The following is a 20,689-nucleotide window of genomic DNA, read 5'->3' as shown; positions in this document are numbered from 1 at the left end:
TTCGCGATTTGGGCTTTGTTTAATCATAGTTGGGCCTGACTGACCCATAAGACCCACTTTCAAGCCCGATATTTTCCCCAACTTATTACTATGCTGGAGCTGCTCGAGAAAGATTCTCCAGTTACACTATTTTTAATCTTTGTGATTGATCATCGCCCCCAATTTGTTAAAGCTATCTCTAATTTTATATATTTGGATTTACTAAAACCAGTTAGGTATTATTAAGATATGAAATAAAAATCATGATGAGTTCATATATATTATTACTGTTAGGTCTGACTTTTTTTGTGTTGTTCTCAGACTTGTGCAGTCACTCTGTATTGGTATCAAGAGATAAAGTTTGGTGATTTTGCTAAGACAAAACTACTCTATTTCGACTGGATTAGTATCTGAAATAGCTTTATCCATGTTAAAACATTATAATATGTTTGAGAAGTGCTGAAGTGGTCATGCTACTGGGACATTTGTTTCTTGCAGTTTAATGTTTTTACATAAAATAAGATATCCATTTACATGATTTGCAGCCACAAGCAGAAAGCAAAGTGATACCTAAGAGCATGTATAAAATTACCTTTTTCATGCAGATGATTGGTTAACCACTCCTACTGTTCTTTACTCTCCTTTTTTGTATTTTGTTTTTGATTACCGTCGCCCAATTTCCTCACCAACCTTCCCGGGGTTGGCCTAACACATTCCCATTGTATATATCTACATTATCCATAACTTATACCTATAGAAATATATTAATTTTTCTATTAATCAAAAATAGATATGCATGCAAAATTTGTTGTAACAAACATTATATGTTAACGTTGAAATAAAACTACAACATCTAGTGAATTTTCCAAAAACTATTTCGAAATTTTAAACAATGAAAAATGCAAGCTAGAAATTAAATGAATTGATATTCATGTTCCTGTATATATACATTAGTGAATAGTGTAAATAAATATAAATTTGTTTCTTGGCGTGTGGGTAATAACTACAACTCATCACCGGGACTATCTATATATATATACTCACAAATAATCTCATGTAGCGGCCAACTTCATAACTCACAGTCCAAACTTAACCACAACCTAATCCACAAAAGAGTTATAGAATCATCTGATGGCGTCTACTGAGAACCCTGACCCTGAAACTGGCAAATCTGAACCGATTCCCGCGTCGGCTACACCACCACCCTCATCAGCCGCCAGTTTCCTAGATTGTCGTAAAATAGACATTATAACAAGAGTTCTGCTTTTCTCCGCCACTCTGACTGCTCTTATAGTAATGGTGACTAGCGACCAGACAGAGATGACTCAGCTCCCTGGAGTTTCGTCTCCGGCTCCTGTCTCCGCCGAGTTCAATGACTCGCCCGCTTTCATGTTTGTCTCTTTAATTAATTAAATTCCTCCATGTTTGATCATAATCATGGAATGTTTTCTAGTTTAAACTTAATGTGTTAAATTGGCTATATATCTATGCAGATACTTCGTGGTTGCTCTCGTGGTAGCTAGTTTCTATGCGCTCATATCAACACTTGTCTCCATCTCTCTACTCTTGAAACCTGAGTTCACTGCACAGTTCTCCATTTACCTAGCCTCGTTAGACATGGTAACTTGTTTTACAAGGAACTTTGAAACTTCCATATACCATGTTAATTAGGGTGTTTTAAGTAATAATTCCGGAATATGTATATATGAACAGGTGATGCTGGGGATTTTGGCGTCTGCAACGGGAACGGCGGGAGGAGTTGCGTACATAGCGTTGAAAGGAAACGAAGAAGTTGGGTGGAACAAGATCTGTAATGTCTACGACAAGTTTTGTCGTTACATCGCAACTTCGCTTGCCTTATCTCTATTTGCTTCACTTCTTCTTCTAGTTTTATCCATCTGGTCAGCACTCTCCAAGAGAACATGAACAAAAGCTTATAAATCCATCCTTTCCCTGTACTGTGTATTTGTTCACACGTGTTTGTCTGTGTCTTGATTTGTTTTGTTTATGTTATATTAATGTAAAAGCATGCGTTTCTATATACAGTACGAAGTTGCATTCGTGTATCTCTTGTCGCGTAATATACTAATATGTAACTTCTTTATCCAAAATTCGGTCTTCATATACAACAAATTAAGATTCAAGAAAACTCTTCATATACCAATCACTGAAATCTCTCTCGAGCCCTGAGACATTGCTTGCTCACATCAAGACTTGTTGCAAGAAACACGGAGTCATCGTCTCAGGACAAAACTCATCCGAACCAAACCTTGGCGGTTTTGAGAGGATCACAGAGAACCTAAAGGACGAAAATACAGCGATAGATCTGTTCACTTACCAGAGAATGGGAGAGCACTTTTCTTTTCCCCAGATCATTTCCATGCCGTCACAGAGTTTGTCCGGAACCTTAGTCAGTTTAAGCTACCAGAAGATGATCTTCGAGCAGAGGAAGAAGAAGAGGAGAATGCTGCAGCCAAGAAGAAGAGGAGAATGCTGCAGCCAAGGAGTTTTTGACTCACTGTAGATAATATTTCCATATAAAGAAAAAACAAACCTTCCCTCTTCCTGTGAACTAAATCCTGTAGCAAAGTAAATTAATTTTGTTTGTAAATTTCAGAAAAAAACGTAATCGTAGCCTATTTCTGGTACGCTTCTTTGCATGAAAGACAAATAAATACAACAGATAGATTTGAATTGTCAGAAAGAATCCAGAGAAAGCTATTAACGTTCCTGAGATTTTGGACAAGTACTACACCATCTACAGACCACAACAACGAGCACACGGAGGTGATTTAAGGTTAGTCTCTTCATTATTCACAGGCAATTCTGGTTTCAAAACTGCTCAGGCAGATAGCAAACGCTTGAAACGCAGAAATCGGATATCCATAATCCATGGTAAACATGTCCTTCCCAACTTTCCCAAACTGGAGTATGATCCTCTCAGATGTCTGCCCTGCTTCACAGTCACTAACTGCCACAAGCTGAAAGTTCTTAACCGAAGCCACTGTGACTCGACCATGGAAATTTAAGCACCAGCAACGTAACTGCTCATGCCACCGTGGAGCTTTGTTGCTCAGCACCAATGGTGGATCTCCCAGGTTGTTGCCTGAGTCGCTACATGATGCACTATTACTGCGCAATGGTTTTGAGTGAGACCTAAAGACTGGTGATGACCGACTGGAAAAAGAGCTTATGGATGTTGAAGCTACTACTCCTCGCGACTCCACGATGCTCATAGGTATTGTATCCATGATGCAACGCATTCTTCTCGGTCCCCTGTTATTAATACCCTCAAAAGACTGTTAAAATCAGAATGGTCAAAAGACTAGAAGAAGCATTATCATACTTGAATGTAAAAACTGTTTACCGAGAGCCTAAGACGTTTAACTCGTATGAAATGTGAGCGATGGGGTAACTTCCCTGAGGAACTCTAGGTGAAACTTTGATGAAATTAGAAGAGCGGCTCTTCTGCATCTTCGCTGCTCCGGTCTGACTACCATCAAAGACCGTGAATTTTGTTCCAAGGAAGTTCGATCTTGCAAATAACAATAAGAAAATTGGAAACATGCATACTTATATATCGAAAGAAGATAACTTTATATGCAAACCTCATTCTCCCAAGATACGCGTTGCTTCTCTTTGAGATATCGTCTGAACGCAAAGAGATGATGTAATCAGTGCAAGTTGCGCGCTTCAGCTTAGAAGCAGCAAGAAGAAACTTCCCGTTATCCGTCAAAGCTGTCAGAAAATTAGACAAGAGACTCTTGTTAACAATTTCAGAACTCAGAAACGAAGTAATCTCTTTCTTGATAAATCTAGAAGAAGAACAGAGATGACTTACAGGTAGTTAATCCGAGATAGAGATGATACGATTGAGTATTTCGATTACGTTTTATAAAGCATTGAACTAGAGAATCTCTTGGACCAGACTGCATATAATACATTCAAAAGTACCAATACTTCAGCTTACAAAACCAAGAAACTGTTTATCTATATATCAATGATCAAAGAGACTAAAAGCTTTTGTTGAGCTGAGCACAAGAACACTTAAAACGCGACCGCAAACGCTACTGAATTGTCATATGTTATGAGATGAAGTAAAGGAGCTAACTTTATGTTTCAATTCGATCACTTTATACTCAAAAATCAAAATTTACAGAGAACCTGCTTGAGGGAGATAGGGAAAGTCAATTTAGAGGAGAATTCAGGAACAGCTACAATCTCCTTGGTGAGAATCCTCCAGCTACGACAAACGCCGGCACAAGCCACCACGTTTCGCCGCGACGGCCAATCGCCGCCGTCAACAGTCTCAACCCTAATCAGGATTTCTCTAAGCAGCTCCTCCGGGAGCTCCGACCAGCTGAAAGGGTCTGAACTATTAGCGGTTGAGGCGGCGGCGTGAACTACACGGTGTGGCCTAGACCGCATTTCCTGGAGTAAACTTCGGAACGTCATGCGGTGAGATCTATAGAGGAGTTTAAGAGATGATTGATGATGAAAACATGATCTGGGTTTGATGAATATTATACGAGAGAATCATTTGGTGTGAAGAAGAAGGTAGGAGAAGTGGTGTTGGTGAGAGACGCGAAGAAGATTCGGACAATAATGGTGATTTGGAGGCGTTTCCTTTTTCTTCTTCATCTTCTTAAACGCTTTTACCGCTTTATTAGAGAATTTGTACTTTTTCTTCTATTATTCGCTGATAGGATAAGGATGATAAACCTGTGTGGAAAAAACAACAACAAAAAATGATAAACATGACGTTTTTGGTATGAGTTTGATCTTAAATTCACTTATTTTTTCATATAATCCGTTGACTAGTTTTATCCACTACTATATAAACTAAAACTAGACTAGATAAAGCCGCCTCATTAATTGCACGAATTTGTCAATAAAATTAAGAAAAAAACAACTACTGTATACGTTTCGGTGGTGATCAAATCTTCATTTTCGTAGATGAGGAATGACCAAAATATTTTAACCATTGATCACTAATTCAGAATCTATTTTTTGTTGTTGTTGTGTAACAGCTAAAATTGAAAATCAAAAGATACTTTTGACCGGCCATAATGTGGAAGTCATTAATGTGTCTTACACTATCAATCTATCATCATTCGTTACTTCTTCTTCTACATTCCTTTTCTTTCTTCTTTCTTTCTTAAGAAAACAAAACTAAATAATCCAAGTAGCTAAACTATAGATTCGTTACTTTTCACTGTATGAGTATGAGGCTGAAATATTTCCAATTGTCAACACTTATTTATACATGTATTATAGTTATATGTCATATACATGTAACATGTGTGGCGTCTTAAAAGAAAAGTAAATAGATAATAATAATGTAGATCGGAGAGACACAAAAGCAGACCACGAGGCATTCAAAATGCCAAACTAAAGGGTCACATGTTTGACCCACTACTATAACTAATCTGCTGTTAATGTTTCAATATCCATGTACCATGGGATTGGTTCATTCACATTTGACCAACCAGTTAAGCCTCCCAATAGCTTTGAAAAACTCTCTAGTTTTTCTTTTCTTTTCAATGGATCGGACATGTTAACAACGTTCATAGATATTAATACAATAAACTGAAAACAATAGTTTACCAAAAAATCATAAAACTACATTGTTTTGTTTCGTGTATATGTTAGATGCCTGTAATCTAAGAATTTATACTAGTTCTATTGCCCTGTACATGTTTTTCTTACCCTTACCGAAAAATTGAACTTTTAGCCTTGAATTCTAAGTTTCTTGGTCTTCAAACAATTGAACTACCTATTTTTATGTTTCAAGATGGTTTTTGATTTCTTATTTAGAATACAAATTTTGCATCTCTAACAAAATAATGAAGATGAAAGGAATTTACACGATGAAAAAGGATAAATCGAGACGTACAATGATGAACCCTTAATCATGTTGACCCCCAAAATGGGTACACTAGAATTGGCTTTTGCCCTCTCTGTAAGTGCAAAGAATAAGAACAGTGAAAGAAAAAATCGAACAAACAAACATCTGGGCGACTAGTATTATCTAATTATTCATATTACAAAAGCTATTTCCTTGTAATGATGAAGATGAATAAGTACTCTTTTTACATCCAATATTTTAATCAAGACCCAAAAATTAGTACATATAGAAAACATGACAAAAAAAAAAAAAAAAAACGACCAAGAAAAAAAGAGTCCATAATTATTAATTAGTACATATGTAGATTACCAAGAAATTCTCTATTTGGTATTTATTTTTCATCAGAGATTCGTGGAAACCTTATTAAAAAATGACCAACTTATATTTAATTATCAAGTAAACGTCGAATGACATAAGAAAGAACAACCCCCATCTATCACAATTAATATAATTCAAATAAATATTTTGGGGTCAGTTTATGAAACTGGTTATCATTCAAAGTACGTAATTTAGTTCTGTTAAGGAAGTATTTGGCTATTATGTAATACGGTGCCATAAAAAGAATACAGTACAAACAGTATATTATTCAGTTTTATTCCTAAAAAGAGAATAATCCTAAGATCATTTACATTTGGTCATAAGAAAAATAAAAGCGTGTTCCCCTCTGTTGTTTTTTGATACTCCTTTTACACGACAACATGATAACCAATGAGCTAATTCCACTTACGGTCATAACAACGGTGTAACAAAATCATCTCAACCGTTTAATTGGAATAAAGTTCTTGAGATGGATAAATAGACGATGGAGATTAGCTAATATGAGATTTAAAAGCCGTTGACCTCTCTCTATTCCACTTGGCTTCTCTGCAAAAAAAATCTTTATTTATATATTTACGCCATCTTTGGCGGTCTCTCGTCTTCGATCGTCTCTTTGCTGTCCCTTCAACAGAACTGTTACATCCCTCTCTACGACCAAACTGAATCATTCGATCTTTCGAATCTCGTCATAACTCTGCCAGGTAATATGTGTTTGAATGCTTTATCGATTTTTTCTTAAAAACATTTCTGTGGATGCTTTTTAATTTAGATCCTTTTACTGTTCATGGAGGTGATAAATTGAGCTCTTGTTGATGAAGATTGATAAATTACATGTTTCCTGACACAAACTCTAAAGGAATTTTCAAATTTTCTTGGAATTTTCCAGGGTTTTGATTCTTCTGGAACATTATGATTTTGGAATGTTTTATTATTCCCCTATTTAGGAATTTTAGTGATTTGAATTTTTCTCGGCGGCTAAAGAAGGAAACTATACAATTTTAGATACTAATTCAATCAGAAATCTAAATTCCACAAATCACGCTTCGTGTTTTTTTACATATATATAGGAAATATACTCTTAAAGCTGAGATTTGGAAATGGTGATCGGATTAAGCACAATGCTGGAAAAAACAGAGGCTCTTTTCGCTTCTGATCATGCATCGGTCGTCTCCATGAATTTGTTCGTAGCTTTGCTTTGTGCTTGCATCGTGCTTGGTCACTTGCTTGAGGAGACTCGGTGGATGAACGAGTCAATCACTGCTCTTATCATTGTAAGCTTCGTTTTTTTTGTTTCCCCAAATCTTTAAACACATTGCTTAGAAACATTCTAAATTTGGATTACGCAAAAATAGGGTTCGTGTACTGGGATTGTGATCTTGCTTATAAGTGGAGGCAAAAGCTCAAGGATTCTTGTGTTTAGTGAAGATCTCTTCTTTATTTATCTTCTTCCACCAATTATATTCAACGCAGGGTAAGTTCTTTTTATATAGAATTTCATGAAAAATTGAAAGTCGGAATTGAGTAACACATTTTTTTGTTACAGGTTTCAGGTTAAGAAGAAGCAATTTTTTCGCAACTTCATGACCATTATGTTATTTGGTGCTATTGGAACTCTCATTTCATTTGTTATCATCTCATTTGGTAAAAAACCAATCTCAATCAACTCCCACATTTCAATATCATGAGTCTCATATATTTTGATGATGTTTCCGGTTTTGTTTTTGTTATGGCTAGGTGCTAAACATCTTTTCGAGAAAATGAATATCGGTGATCTTACCATTGCGGACTATCTAGGTACCCTGAAACAAAGAAAACCCTTTTCAAGTTCTTATTCATTAAGTCTCATACTGTTTAAATCTGTACTGATGATTTTGCAGCCATTGGAGCAATATTCTCTGCTACAGACTCTGTTTGCACCTTGCAAGTAAGAACTTTTTTTCTGAAACATTCAAAGATATTATTCTACTACATTTTCTAATCAAAAATTAACTTGCACGCTTTGTTAAATCTAGGTGCTTAATCAAGACGAGACACCTCTCTTGTACAGTCTTGTCTTTGGAGAAGGTGTAGTGAACGATGCCACATCGGTCGTGCTCTTCAATGCAATACAGAGATTCGACCTCACAAATATCAATTCAGCCATAGCTTTGGAGTTTGCTGGAAACTTTTTTTACCTCTTTATCTTAAGCACAGCACTTGGTGTTGCAGTAAGTTTCTTTCTCTCCGCTCCTCAAATTTCTAAACCCGAAAAATTCTCACTCGTTTTCTTTTAGGCTGGATTGCTCAGTGCTTTTGTTATCAAGAAGCTCTATATAGGAAGGTATATTCGTATCTACTGATGGTTAAAAATGTGATTTTACCCTTTCTTTAATAATCCTTTTGCTTTGTTTTTGTTTTGTTTTGTAACATCAGGCACTCTACTGATCGTGAAGTTGCACTTATGATGCTATTGGCTTACTTATCATATATGTTGGCAGAGGTAATAAGAAAAATTTGAAACGTTTTGGTTACATTTTTTCCAACAGAAAATGAAAACATGATACATATATCCTTTGCAGCTATTCCACTTGAGCTCTATCTTGACTGTGTTCTTCTGCGGGATTGTTATGTCTCACTATACATGGCACAATGTTACAGATAAATCCAAGGTCACTACAAAGTAAGTTTCTTTTTCTTCTCCCAATAATTAGAAAATAACTCTACTAATTTGTTGTGCTTGATTGACTAAACTGTATACGTTTTCTTGGCGTAGACATACTTTTGCTGCAATGTCATTTCTAGCTGAGATTTTTATCTTCCTTTACGTTGGAATGGACGCTCTCGATATCGAGAAATGGGACGTTGTACGCAACAGGTGAGACTTAGAGTGTGATAATACATCAATATCTTTTGTTTCATTTTCATAATATTGTTTAACAATTTTGGCAGTCCTGGTCAGTCGATTGGAGTTAGTTCAATACTTCTTGGGCTTATTCTTCTGGGTCGCGCCGCGTTCGTGTTTCCACTTTCCTTCTTGTCCAATTTAACAAAGTCTTCACCGGATGAGAAAATAGACTTAAAGAAACAAGTAACCATTTGGTGGGCTGGTCTGATGCGTGGTGCAGTGTCAATGGCTCTTGCTTATAACCAGGTTTTGATCCGTGAACTACAAGAAACAAAGATAAAAAAGTGATCTTTGGGTTTTAATAAGTTCCCATGACTTAATCTCTTCTCTCTGTTACATCATAGTTCACAACTTCAGGACACACCAAGGTTCTTGGGAACGCTATCATGATCACCAGTACCATCACTGTTGTTCTTTTCAGTACTGTGGTACGTTTCAACACTTTGTTCAAACCGGTTTGCTTCCTACTGAAGTCAAATCGGGTTTAGCCTATCCAACACGTAACCTAATCTCTAACCTTTTTTGCAGGTGTTTGGATTGCTAACCAAACCGTTAGTCAAACATTTGCAGCCTTCATCAAAACAGTCCTCCACGACCGCGCTGCAGATCACACTAAGATCTTCTTTCCACGATCCGATCCTCCATGAGCCGTTGCTCAGTACCCAAGGCCAGTCAGAATACGACCCTGAACAACATGTTAGCTTCAGAATGTTCTGGAAATCTCCGTCCAGGGCCATTCATCATTACTGGAGGAAATTCGATAACGCAGTTATGCGTCGCATATTTGGTGGCCGAGGCGTTTCACCAGTAGTTCCAGGTTCACCCATTGAGAATAGTGTTCCGCAATGGAGTGAAGAAGTAGAAAACAAGGAACAAAACGGCGAACCTTGATGACCATAATGACATGAGTAAGATCTTTGACTTGTTGATCGCGTTTTTTGGCGTTGTTGGACGCAGACGCAACATGGGCCGGCTCTAATTTTTTGCCTCCAGTTTTGGTATAATGGTTTTGGATGTGAGTTCTTATTTGCCCGGTGTGATTTTTTGGTTTGTGGTGTGATTTTGTAAAGCCGGTCCGTTTTTCGTTGTTTGAGTTTGTGGTTTTGTTGAAAAATTGTAACTGTCCATGTAAATAGGGACTGATATAGGGGTGACTTGAGTACACCTAGCTCATATGCAGACGTTAGCGTCTGCGTTTGGAGATTCGAGTTTGCGTTGGTGGGACGTGAGCAGATTTTTTAATCTAAAGTTTGTGTACACTTTCTTGTACTTCTTATACAAAACAAAGGGACACGAATCTTTCTAATGTTCATAATTTATTACTGGGTTTTGCAAGAAACTTGTTGACAATATACAAATAAACTGATAACTTATATATAAATATAACTTTTGAGAAATCTAATCTTATTTTTATGCTTGCACGTATATAAGGACAAAGTGAGTGGGTATCAATCAACCTTATAGTAACATATACAATCTTTCACGCATAAAACCCTATAATGTGAAAACAAGAAACGTCCTTTACATATTTCTTCTCACCTAGATATTATTAATTTTAATATTGAGACTTTGAAACCCCAGAAATAAGATAAAGTGTGGGACAAGAAAAGAAGGCACCTTTTTTTGTTGTTGCTTTTAGCCGTGAGGCCAGCATATGCAGTAACTCACATGCATGCGCCTCTAACCTTGTGGCATTTTAGGAATTATGCAATAATGCACTATACTTAAATACGTTAATTCACAAAGTAATACATTCATTCAGTTCATAAACACGTCTCAAGATTAAGACAAAAATAATCATAAAAAACTGGTGTTTTACATAAACTTATGTCGAAATTAATTAGTAGTCTACATATAATTACTCAAGTGTTATTTGCATGTAAACAGTACAAATTTTTGGAACGTTTGATTTTGATACTACTATAAACTGCAGTATACTGTAAAGCATGCATATGACGTCACTTTAATTTGAAACGTAATTTCAACTTTTTCAAAAGGTTCTTTAGCTTAGCGATAAAAAAAAAAAAAAAAGTTAGTGTATAGTAAACGAACAAATGAAATGAAAAGAAGAGAAAAGTATAAGTCCTCAAAGTGTATTGAATCACTTAACGGTAAATTAGTTTTTATTTTTATTTTTATCCAGAGTTCTTAAGTTAATTATGCATCAATTATGTGGTTCTGACGTAATATATTACTTGCGTTTTTCATCTAAACCAATCTAAAACTGTAACAAAATGTTAAGTGGAGAACAATAAAAAATACAAATAGTAAAAAAAAATTGAAAATCAAACTAAATCTAATTTTATTCGTTATTTTTAGGGGACAAATAAACTCATGAAAATAATGACGTACGTGGTCTAAAATATATGAATGACCTATATAGCTGAAACGGCAAGAAGCCGGAGCGAGAAACAATAGACGGCGGCGAAGACAAAGTAGATGAAAACTCCGGGAGCTTGAGAAGACAGAGAAGCAAGAGATGAAGCCGGAGGAGAAGCCGATGGAGCGAAGGCGGGATCAGGATCTGCGGAAACGTCGTCGTTTTCTGGTTCAGGAAGTGTTGAAGAAGAAGGGATGGTTTGAGTGGAGGAGACGGCGGGTGAAGGGAGGAGAGGAGCGATCTCCGGTGAGATCTTTTCTTCAGAGGGAGAGATTGTTTGCGAAGATGGGATTGTATTTGTCGTCGGCGAAGAGAGAGAAAGTGAGGAGAGAAAGATGAAGGTGATGAGTGTTAGCAATATAGATGAAGCCATCTTTTTTGGTTACTGTAATGATGAACAAATCAAAGCTGAGTTGTTTTTTTCCTTAACTGATGAGAGCGCATTTTGTGTTGTAATAATGATACTGTCTCTATAAAAGAAAACTTTTAGCTCTAATAGTAAAATATTATAAATTGATTTTAAATGGAATTTGTCTCACCTTTTTCCAAAAAGATTATTATTTATCAATTTAAAGGATGTGTTCGGTGGAAAAGAAAATATATTTGCTGAATTCTTGAAGATGGGCGTAGATCGAGTTTTCACTTTTTAGTAGAAGCTCTTATATATTGCACATATTTTCGAATAAACATGTGCTTTACTTTTTGCTGAAAAATATTATGTTAATGCAAATTATACATATTGCTAAGTACGAGTAAAGGCATCTCCATCCATGAGAAACCTACAAAGTTTCTAAAACAAAAAAAATATTAATATTATATTATAATTTAATTATTTGATTAAAAAAGTAATTTTGTTAAAAAATTGAATCAATAGTGAGATGAGAATTGTCATGATGGGTTGTAGAGAATATCTCAAAATTTTTCAAGTGAGAAACTTTCTACATTTTCTCTCCTTCATTTTCATTATTTTTATTTTTTTAATTGTGAAAAACTCTTATGAAATACCTTCAATGGAGATGGTCTAATTACGTTTGTTGTTGCCTCGTTGGATGTTCAAATAAAAAGCACATTTTATATTGGGTTGTTCCTAAACAAATATTTTGTTGTCTTTTGTACTAAAGTTTATTGGCGAGTTAAGAAAAGCTTTGTGGTGTGTGGGAATTATTATTATTATTTATTATTTATTGTTCTTTAGTTTGCTATGCAATTCGAGCCCACTAAAGAGGCTTCCTATGGGCCCAAAAAACGCAGCCCACTATTGTAGTGCAAAACGTGCTGAGTTTTCTACATTGCATGCCCAACAATGGCCACCAGTGTAGTTAAAGACTCAAGAACTTGCTGACCTCTATTTGTTTGACTTTCTTTTTTGTGTGAACAAAATCACATATTGTTGATGTCATTTGTTCTGCTATAATTCTTAACTTCAGATTACAGATAACGAATTTTCTCTTGATGATTTAAACAAACATATATAATTGTCAATATCAGAAAATGAAAAGGAGATATAAATAATTTTTTTTTGCGCCTAATCGAAACTTCACCTACCATTTTTTAGCGTATAAAAACGTTAAAAATACCAAAATTTAGAAATCCAATAAAAGTTGTGAAAAAAAGCCGCAAAGGGTCGTTGTTGTTTGTCGCCTCTCAATGGCAGCTTCTTCAACTAATGCTCGTCTCACCAACCCTCCTCGTCTACTCTCCAAACCCCGACTTTCACCTACCTCCGTCGCCAATCTCCGTTTTCCAGCCGCCGATTTCTCCACTCGCTTCTTTGCCGATTCTTCGTCCCCGCGGCTAAGGAGTGTACCGTTTCCGGTGGTATTTTCCGATCAAAGGCGCCGGCGAAGCATGGAACCTAGCAATGTCTATGTTAGTGATTCTTCCTTTAGTTCAGTTTTCTTTTGTTGTTTTCTGTTCCGTTTTTATTGGAGAAGGATAGGTAATGATGAATTTGCAGATTTATCGCTTCAAATAAATTTGGTATTAGTTTTGGATGAAGACTTTGATGTTTCGTGTACAACATTGGTTTAGCTATTTAGAATCGATCTTCAGAATTTTTGTTTAGTTCTGAGAAGTAGTTGGATTTTTAATTGATTGTGGAATTTATCCTGTTTTGTGATCTCAGGTGGCTTCAAATTCCACGGAAATGGAGATCGGAAGTCATGATATCGTGAAGAATCCGAGCTTGATCTGTGCTCCAGTGATGGCGGATTCAATAGACAAGATGGTGATTGAAACGAGTAAAGCCCATGAATTGGGTGCAGACTTGGTTGAAATTCGATTAGATTGGCTAAAGGACTTCAATCCTCTTGAGGATCTAAAAACCATTATTAAGAAATCTCCTCTACCCACTTTATTCACCTACAGGTTTGTGTGTTCAAGCTTGAGACTTTTTAAATGTTTGATATCGAACTTCTTGTGCTTTATTGTGTCGAGCTTTCAATAAGTTACGAGCTACTTATTGGGCTGCAGTATGAGTAATGTTGTTTTTTGTATAATGTCTGCTCTTTAGACCAAAATGGGAAGGTGGTCAGTATGAAGGTGATGAAAATGAGAGACGGGATGTGCTTCGTCTGGCCATGGAGTTGGGAGCTGATTATATTGATGTTGAACTTCAGGTGACCATCGTAATATATTTTGGATATTTTAGAAGATGTTTTTGATGCTAATTAGTTTCTCCTACTTTATATTTGTATGTTAAGGTGGCAAGTGAGTTCATCAAATCTATTGACGGAAAGAAGCCTGGAAAGTTCAAAGTAATTGTTTCATCGCACAACTATCAGAATACCCCTTCTGTTGAGGACCTTGATGGCCTTGTTGCAAGAATACAACAGACTGGAGCCGACATTGTTAAGATTGCTACTACTGCTGTGGACATTGCAGATGTTGCTCGCATGTTCCATATAACCTCAAAAGCTCAAGTAAGTGCGTACTAGCATGCAGTTAAATCAATTGTGTGCTGATTTCTGATTGTGATTTCATGTTGTCATCGTCTGAACTTTTCACTCAAATTTCAGGTTCCCACAATTGGACTTGTTATGGGTGAAAGAGGTTTGATGTCTCGGATTCTTTGTTCGAAATTTGGTGGTTATTTGACCTTTGGCACCTTAGATTCTAGTAAAGTTTCTGCGCCAGGTCAACCAACGATCAAGGATCTGTTGGATCTTTACAACTTTAGAAGAATTGGTCCTGACACAAAGGTATATGGAATTATTGGCAAGCCTGTCAGCCACAGCAAATCACCTATTGTTCACAATCAAGCTTTCAAATCAGTTGATTTTAATGGAGTATATGTCCACCTGTTAGTTGATAATCTTGTAAGCTTTCTTCAAGCATACTCATCCTCTGATTTCGCTGGATTCAGGTATGCTATAACGGTGACAAAAATTGTTTTTTCTCTAGAGTAGTGAACAGAATCATACAGATTTTATTTTTATTTGTTAAGGTTTGCTAGGCATAGAAAAATTTGGGGTGAATGATGTAAATCTTTTTTACCTGCAGCTGTACAATTCCGCACAAAGAAGCTGCATTGCAATGTTGTGATGAAGTTGATCCATTGGCAAAGGTCTGATTTGCTAAAAACAGCAGATAATTTTGTTCGCAACCCCAATCACTATCAGATAGCATAAATAGCCATCCTGCTTCAACCTGAATGTTTACTTTTAATATCATACAGTCTATAGGAGCTGTGAACACTATACTAAGGAGAAAAAGTGACGGAAAGTTGTTGGGTTACAACACAGATTGTATTGGTTCCATTTCTGCTATTGAGGATGGCCTACGAAGTAAGTCTATGTTCACAGCTTTTTGCTCCATTTGGAGAAGTTTCGGTTTTAGTCATGGAGCCTTCTCCTCTGTTTGTTTTTTCAGGTTCAGGTGATCCAAGCAGTGTACCTTCTTCTTCTTCGCCATTGGCCAGTAAAACAGTGGTGGTTATTGGTGCTGGTGGAGCAGGCAAGGCTCTTGCTTATGGTGCAAAAGAAAAGGGGGCCAAAGTTGTAATTGCTAATCGAACTTACGGTAAAATACATGTCCTTAATTGGAAATTTCGCTTTGTGAACACCTTAGATTATTCTATTACCGGTCATGCTCGACCTTGACAATACTCTTCTTCTCCTCGTCTTTTATTGGTTATAATGTTAGATGTAGTAACTGATGATATGATTTGTTTTGTTCCTGATGTTGTGTTTCTAAAGAACGAGCACTAGAACTCGCAGAAGCAATAGGAGGCAAAGCGTTATCTCTGACAGATTTAGATAACTATCACCCAGAAGATGGCATGGTTTTGGCAAACACAACATCTATGGGTATGCAACCAAATGTTGAGGAGACTCCAATTTCTAAGGTAAGCTCTCCTTGTAACAGCTCATCCTTTTGTTTTCTATAGGTAACGAAGGAACTGTTCTATCCTTTTTCTGTTATTGAAATACCAAAAGCCAGCTTATCGCATGCAAACTTTGTTGAAATCTTAAATCTATAAGACAAATTAGTAAGCTAGCTTGTCTTTGTTTCCCCCAGGATGCATTGAAGCACTATGCACTGGTCTTTGATGCGGTATACACTCCGAGAATCACCAGACTGTTGAGGGAAGCAGAAGAAAGTGGAGCCATAACTGTCTCAGGGTCAGAGATGTTTGTCAGGCAGGCTTACGAGCAGTTTGAGATCTTCACCGGTTTACCCGGTAAGTGACACTAATACTGGAACAAAACCATGTGTTGTATTAAAATTTAAACAAAAGAAGCCTACTTAATGGTGGTCCCTTTGTTGTGCAGCTCCAAAGGAACTCTACTGGCAAATAATGTCAAAGTACTGAGACATAGCTTAAGTGTGTGTGTGTGTACTTCCATGAAAAGTCGTCGATTCAATAAAGCTTTAGATTGCCATTTGTATGTTCCGAGAATGTCCTTTTTTGAGGCCATAAGCCGAATGACTGGTTCTCTCTTTGTATTTATATATATGTATAAACTATTAAGCCTAACATTAATCTTTTTTAAGTTTCTTTGATTTGATGAGTCTACTATAAAAAAGAAGGGTTAAGTTGCATACTAGTCACTTTTTAAAACTTAATTGGAAAAGTAGTCACTTTACTATTCATAATTTGTAAAATAGTCATTTTTCACTGTTTGATTCGTACACTTAGTTTGTACACTATTTTTAGTGTACAGATGTATATAAAAAATACACAGCGTACACTTTACATTTGCACACTAAAAGTGATGTACAATCCAAGTGTACGAATCAAACCGTGAAAAATGACTACTTTGCAAATTATGAATAGTAAAGTCACTACTTTCCTAATTAAGTTTGAAAAAGTGACTATTTTGCCAACACACCCAAAAAAGAACTACACCAACTATGACTCGGTGTTCTAAATACTGTTCTTCTGTAATGAAAGCTTGATTTGAAACTCAAAATTGAAAATTTCGTAAATTTCGTAATTTGATATTATTAGAAAACCGAAAGAAAACGCATCGGATTTCGAGATTTATTAATTTCGCACGAACGAATTATTTGATTCCCGCCAAAGCAAATAGAGCAAATATAGGAATTACAGTTTAACCCGCCAAATTGAAAATGGATTATAAAATCTCACAAAAGAACTTTCGGTTCAGTTTTCTCTGTCTTATTTTCGCGGGCAGCTCACATTTCTCTCCACCGTCTCCTCGTCTTCTCTCACCAAAGTAAGCTTTTTTCTTCTTTTTTTTCTTTCAGTTTCATGTTTCCATTATTGATTGATTCAAAATCTCAACCAGCAAAGAATTAAAAAATGATTCAGAACTGATTCTCAACCATAGCGTTTATTGCTCTCTCTCTATCCACATTCACATCACATGGGCTTCGTTTCTTTGTACTTCACTTTCCATTTTGATTTTTTCTTTCCCAACTTGAATTTGATTTGATGATGATTCGTTTAGAATACTCTGCGTCATACGGAGGAGTCTTAATTCTAACTAAAATTGAAGGTTTGATATGCAATTACTTTAAAATACGTCATCTTTTCTAATTAACCCCAAAGTTGATTAAATTTACTAAAATCATCAAAAGAAGAAATTAGATGGCATTTAGTTTCACATTACAGGCGTCGTGAACTTTAGTCGGATTCATTCCTCTCCGGTGAGTTTCTGTAATTTCTCTCACTCTCCAATTGAGTTACCTCCTATTTCATAATTATTCCTCTGATCGTATAAAGGTTTTAATTTGGAGAATCCACCCTCCTCTGTTTTATCCGCTCCACAATTCGCCGCCGGTTTTGTCTCTGCTGTTCGAATTCTCGATTCTCCGATGAGTTCTTCAACTGTTTTGTTTTGTTGAGCTCCTTACTTTTAGGTTTCTTTCTCATTTGCTTTAATTACTTCCGACCAAAATGGGTATTTGCAGAGAACGTAGACACATTTCTAGGGTTTTTGGTTTTCCAAATTTTCAATTTTGTTTCCTCAGTCCTGGTATGTCATAAAAGGAACATTTGTTCTAATTAATCTCCAAAGGTTATACCTTTTTAACATGTTTTTTTTCTTTCTATATTGCGAGTGTAGAATCATATTTATTGATATTGCATCCACGTTTTGCCTTAGCAATGATCCTTCAAGTTAAAGTTGTACCACACTGACACAAGTTTTATTTCTTTCTGTAGCAGGATCAGAGCAAAAGTGGAATTGGACAAGGTCATTTTTACTACTTTCTCTGGGTTGGGGGTTCTATGATACTTGTACTGGATTGATAATGAGTATCAACAGAGATGAGGCTCTTAGAGCCAAAGATCTTGCGGAGGGTTTGATGAAAAAGACCGATTTTACTGCTGCTCGTAAGCTTGCAATGAAGGCTCAAAAAATGGATTCCAGCCTGGAGAACATATCTCGTATGATAATGGTTTGTGATGTTCACTGTGCTGCAACGGAGAAGTTGTTTGGAACTGAGATGGATTGGTATGGTATTCTTCAGGTTGAGCAGATCGCTAATGATGTTATCATCAAGAAACAGTACAAGAGGCTTGCGCTTCTTCTCCACCCTGACAAAAATAAGCTCCCCGGTGCTGAATCTGCTTTTAAATTGATTGGTGAAGCCCAGAGGATTCTTTTGGACAGAGAGAAAAGGACGCTTCATGACAATAAACGCAAAACTTGGAGAAAGCCTGCAGCACCGCCATATAAAGCCCAACAGATGCCGAATTATCACACACAACCTCATTTTCGGGCAAGCGTCAATACGAGAAACATCTTCACTGAGTTGAGACCCGAAATCAGGCATCCTTTCCAGAAAGCTCAAGCCCAACCAGCTGCTTTCACTCACCTTAAAACCTTTGGGACCTCTTGTGTCTTCTGCCGGGTGAGGTATGAATATGATCGGGCACATGTCAACAAGGAAGTCACTTGTGAGACTTGTAAAAAACGTTTCACTGCTTTTGAAGAACCTTTGCAGAGTGCACCACAGGCGAAAGGCCCATCTCAGACTACTTATTGCTTCCCACAGCAGAGCAAATTCCCAGACCAAAGGGCTTGCAGTGAACCACACAAGCGTCCAGAAAATCCTCCCACTGTTTCCTCTAGCAAGGCGAGTTTCCCTATGCCGGGTTCTACTGCAAAACACAATGGGAAGAGGAAGAGGAAGAATGTGGCTGAATGTAGTGAAAGCTCTGACAGTGAAAGTAGCAGTGAGTCAGAAGATGATGTAAATAATGATACTACGGCAGCACAAGATTCAGGGTCCAATGGAGGAGAGCAGCCTCGGAGGTCAGTCCGTAGCAAGCAGAAGGTTTCCTATAATGAGAATTTGAGCGATGATGATGTCGACTTAGTCAACGACAATGGGGAAGGGTCCGGGAAAAACATTGATACTGAAAGGGAAAAAGAAACAGAGGAAGAAAAGCAGACAAATGAGAATCATAGCTCCACTGAAAGCATAGACATGAATGGGAAGATAGAAGTTGATCAGGTGGAAACCCCTTCTGGTGCGAGTGATTCAGAGGAAGATTTAAGTTCAGGGAGTGCAGAAAAACCAAATTTGATCAACTATGATGATCCTGATTTCAATGACTTCGATAAGTTGAGGGAGAAAAGCTGTTTTCAAGCTGGCCAGATCTGGGCTGTGTATGATGAAGAAGAGGGAATGCCTAGATTTTATGCTCTCATAAAAAAAGTTACAACTCCGGATTTCATGCTTAGGTACGTCTGGTTCGAGGTAGACCAAGATCAAGAGAATGAAACACCAAATTTGCCCGTCTCTGTTGGTAAGTTTGTAGTTGGGAATATTGAGGAGACGAATTTGTGTTCCATTTTCTCTCATTTTGTCTACAGCACAACAAAAATCAGGACTCGCAAGTTTACTGTTTTCCCAAAGAAAGGAGAAATATGGGCCCTTTTCAAGAACTGGGACATCAACTGCTCCGCTGACTCAGTTTCTCCTATGAAGTACGAGTATGAATTTGTTGAGATCCTGTCTGACCATGCAGAGGGAGCCACGGTATCAGTTGGGTTCTTGTCTAAAGTGCAAGGCTTTAACTGTGTTTTCTGTCCGATGCCGAAGGATGAGTCAAACACTTGTGAGATTCCACCTCATGAATTCTGTAGATTCTCACATAGCATTCCGTCATTCAGATTAACAGGAACAGAAGGAAGAGGCATAACCAAGGGTTGGTATGAGCTTGACCCAGCTGCTTTGCCAGCCTCCGTCTCTCAAAATCTATCAGGAGAAGAAGCTGCTCAAGACCGAGACCGCCAGTCTCCACCTTCAGGATCTGCCTCTTGATATTATCTCAGTCAGAGGCTCTTTTGTGACCATGAATTGCTCAACGCGAAATTCTTGGAGCTCGTTTTATTTTGTTCAGGCGTACAGGTTTACAGACAAGAGAAACCAAAGCTCCTCAGAGGCATCGTTTAAGCCCGATACCTCGCTGTTGTCTTGTGACATACTCGAGTCATGATTCTGGTGGGAATTTTTTTTGTTATATGTCTAGCTCTTACGTTTCTGTTTTTGTTTTAGGTTCTCTCAGACTTGAAACTTAACCAGTATTTGTCTAAATACTTCATTGTTGCTAGAGTAAGAAACTGTTGAAACAAGTGGTGAAAACCCTTTTTGGCCATATTCTACTTGTACTATCCATTGTTCACTTGTAAGTTGTAATATAGCATCAGTTTCGATTTCTGTTAAAGCTCAGGTCGATAACGCAAATAACAGATTCTTTGGTGTTTTTGGTTACATTCATAAAAATGGATGCGTAATTTTA

At 37.0% G+C, this 20,689-nt stretch overlaps 6 protein-coding genes across 13 annotated transcripts; 4 read left to right on the top strand and 2 right to left on the bottom strand.

The window, feature by feature from the left end:
• Positions 1–964: 964 nt before the first annotated feature.
• Positions 965–2,483, top strand: AT3G06390 (Uncharacterized protein family (UPF0497)). Its single transcript, NM_111514.3, has 3 exons — positions 965–1,370; positions 1,473–1,599; positions 1,693–2,483. Exons 1-3 carry the CDS (start codon positions 1,111–1,113, stop codon positions 1,903–1,905), a joined length of 600 nt encoding a protein of 199 aa, NP_187290.1. The 5' UTR covers positions 965–1,110; the 3' UTR covers positions 1,906–2,483.
• A 77-nt stretch (positions 2,484–2,560) lies between these two features.
• TLP9 (tubby-like protein 9) lies at positions 2,561–4,768 on the bottom strand. Of its 2 annotated transcripts, NM_111513.4 has the most exons (5): positions 4,144–4,745; positions 3,821–3,908; positions 3,588–3,717; positions 3,347–3,514; positions 2,597–3,255 (listed from the first exon to the last, which is right to left on the bottom strand). In NM_111513.4, exons 1-5 carry the CDS (start codon positions 4,432–4,434, stop codon positions 2,790–2,792), a joined length of 1,143 nt encoding a protein of 380 aa, NP_187289.1. In that variant the 5' UTR covers positions 4,435–4,745; the 3' UTR covers positions 2,597–2,789. The 2 variants fall into 2 exon arrangements, with proteins under 2 accessions (NP_001326702.1, NP_187289.1); NM_001337653.1 differs by having other exon boundaries at positions 2,561–3,255; positions 3,821–4,768.
• A 1,976-nt stretch (positions 4,769–6,744) lies between these two features.
• Positions 6,745–10,872, top strand: NHX4 (sodium hydrogen exchanger 4). Of its 4 annotated transcripts, NM_111512.3 has the most exons (15): positions 6,745–6,906; positions 7,273–7,476; positions 7,558–7,676; positions 7,749–7,846; positions 7,940–7,999; positions 8,083–8,129; positions 8,218–8,412; positions 8,479–8,525; positions 8,618–8,684; positions 8,764–8,864; positions 8,958–9,059; positions 9,134–9,335; positions 9,434–9,517; positions 9,618–9,814; positions 9,901–10,422. In NM_111512.3, exons 2-15 carry the CDS (start codon positions 7,303–7,305, stop codon positions 9,917–9,919), a joined length of 1,512 nt encoding a protein of 503 aa, NP_187288.2. In that variant the 5' UTR covers positions 6,745–6,906; positions 7,273–7,302; the 3' UTR covers positions 9,920–10,422. The 4 variants fall into 4 exon arrangements, with proteins under 4 accessions (NP_187288.2, NP_001327379.1, NP_001327378.1 ...); NM_001337651.1 differs by having other exon boundaries at positions 9,618–10,872; NM_001337650.1 differs by having other exon boundaries at positions 9,134–9,517; positions 9,618–10,872.
• Positions 10,873–11,133: 261 nt separating this feature from the next.
• On the bottom strand, positions 11,134–11,950 carry AGP27 (arabinogalactan protein 27). Its single transcript, NM_111511.2, has one exon. It carries the CDS (start codon positions 11,840–11,842, stop codon positions 11,465–11,467), a length of 378 nt encoding a protein of 125 aa, NP_566282.1. The 5' UTR covers positions 11,843–11,950; the 3' UTR covers positions 11,134–11,464.
• Positions 11,951–12,967: 1,017 nt separating this feature from the next.
• MEE32 (dehydroquinate dehydratase, putative / shikimate dehydrogenase) lies at positions 12,968–16,548 on the top strand. Its single transcript, NM_111510.4, has 11 exons — positions 12,968–13,338; positions 13,595–13,836; positions 13,982–14,087; positions 14,172–14,390; positions 14,487–14,833; positions 14,971–15,034; positions 15,146–15,254; positions 15,340–15,489; positions 15,666–15,814; positions 15,988–16,150; positions 16,242–16,548. The coding sequence occupies exons 1-11, from the start codon at positions 13,117–13,119 to the stop codon at positions 16,280–16,282; spliced, it is 1,812 nt and encodes a 603-aa protein (NP_187286.1). The 5' UTR covers positions 12,968–13,116; the 3' UTR covers positions 16,283–16,548.
• Positions 16,549–17,079: 531 nt separating this feature from the next.
• Positions 17,080–20,681, top strand: AT3G06340 (DNAJ heat shock N-terminal domain-containing protein). Of its 4 annotated transcripts, none has more exons than NM_001202896.2 (2): positions 17,080–17,150; positions 18,101–20,681. In NM_001202896.2, the coding sequence occupies exon 2, from the start codon at positions 18,190–18,192 to the stop codon at positions 20,209–20,211; it is 2,022 nt and encodes a 673-aa protein (NP_001189825.1). In that variant the 5' UTR covers positions 17,080–17,150; positions 18,101–18,189; the 3' UTR covers positions 20,212–20,681. The 4 variants fall into 4 exon arrangements, with proteins under 4 accessions (NP_001189825.1, NP_187285.1, NP_001326143.1 ...); NM_111509.3 differs by lacking the exon at positions 17,080–17,150 and adding an exon at positions 17,401–17,583 and having other exon boundaries at positions 18,101–20,657; NM_001337649.1 differs by lacking the exon at positions 17,080–17,150 and adding an exon at positions 17,401–17,796 and having other exon boundaries at positions 18,101–20,657.
• Positions 20,682–20,689: the final 8 nt, after the last annotated feature.

Source organism: Arabidopsis thaliana, chromosome 3, assembly GCF_000001735.4.
Source record: "Arabidopsis thaliana chromosome 3, partial sequence".
Classification (NCBI taxonomy): domain Eukaryota; kingdom Viridiplantae; phylum Streptophyta; class Magnoliopsida; order Brassicales; family Brassicaceae; genus Arabidopsis; species Arabidopsis thaliana.
This window is presented reverse-complemented; position numbering and strand designations above follow the sequence as displayed.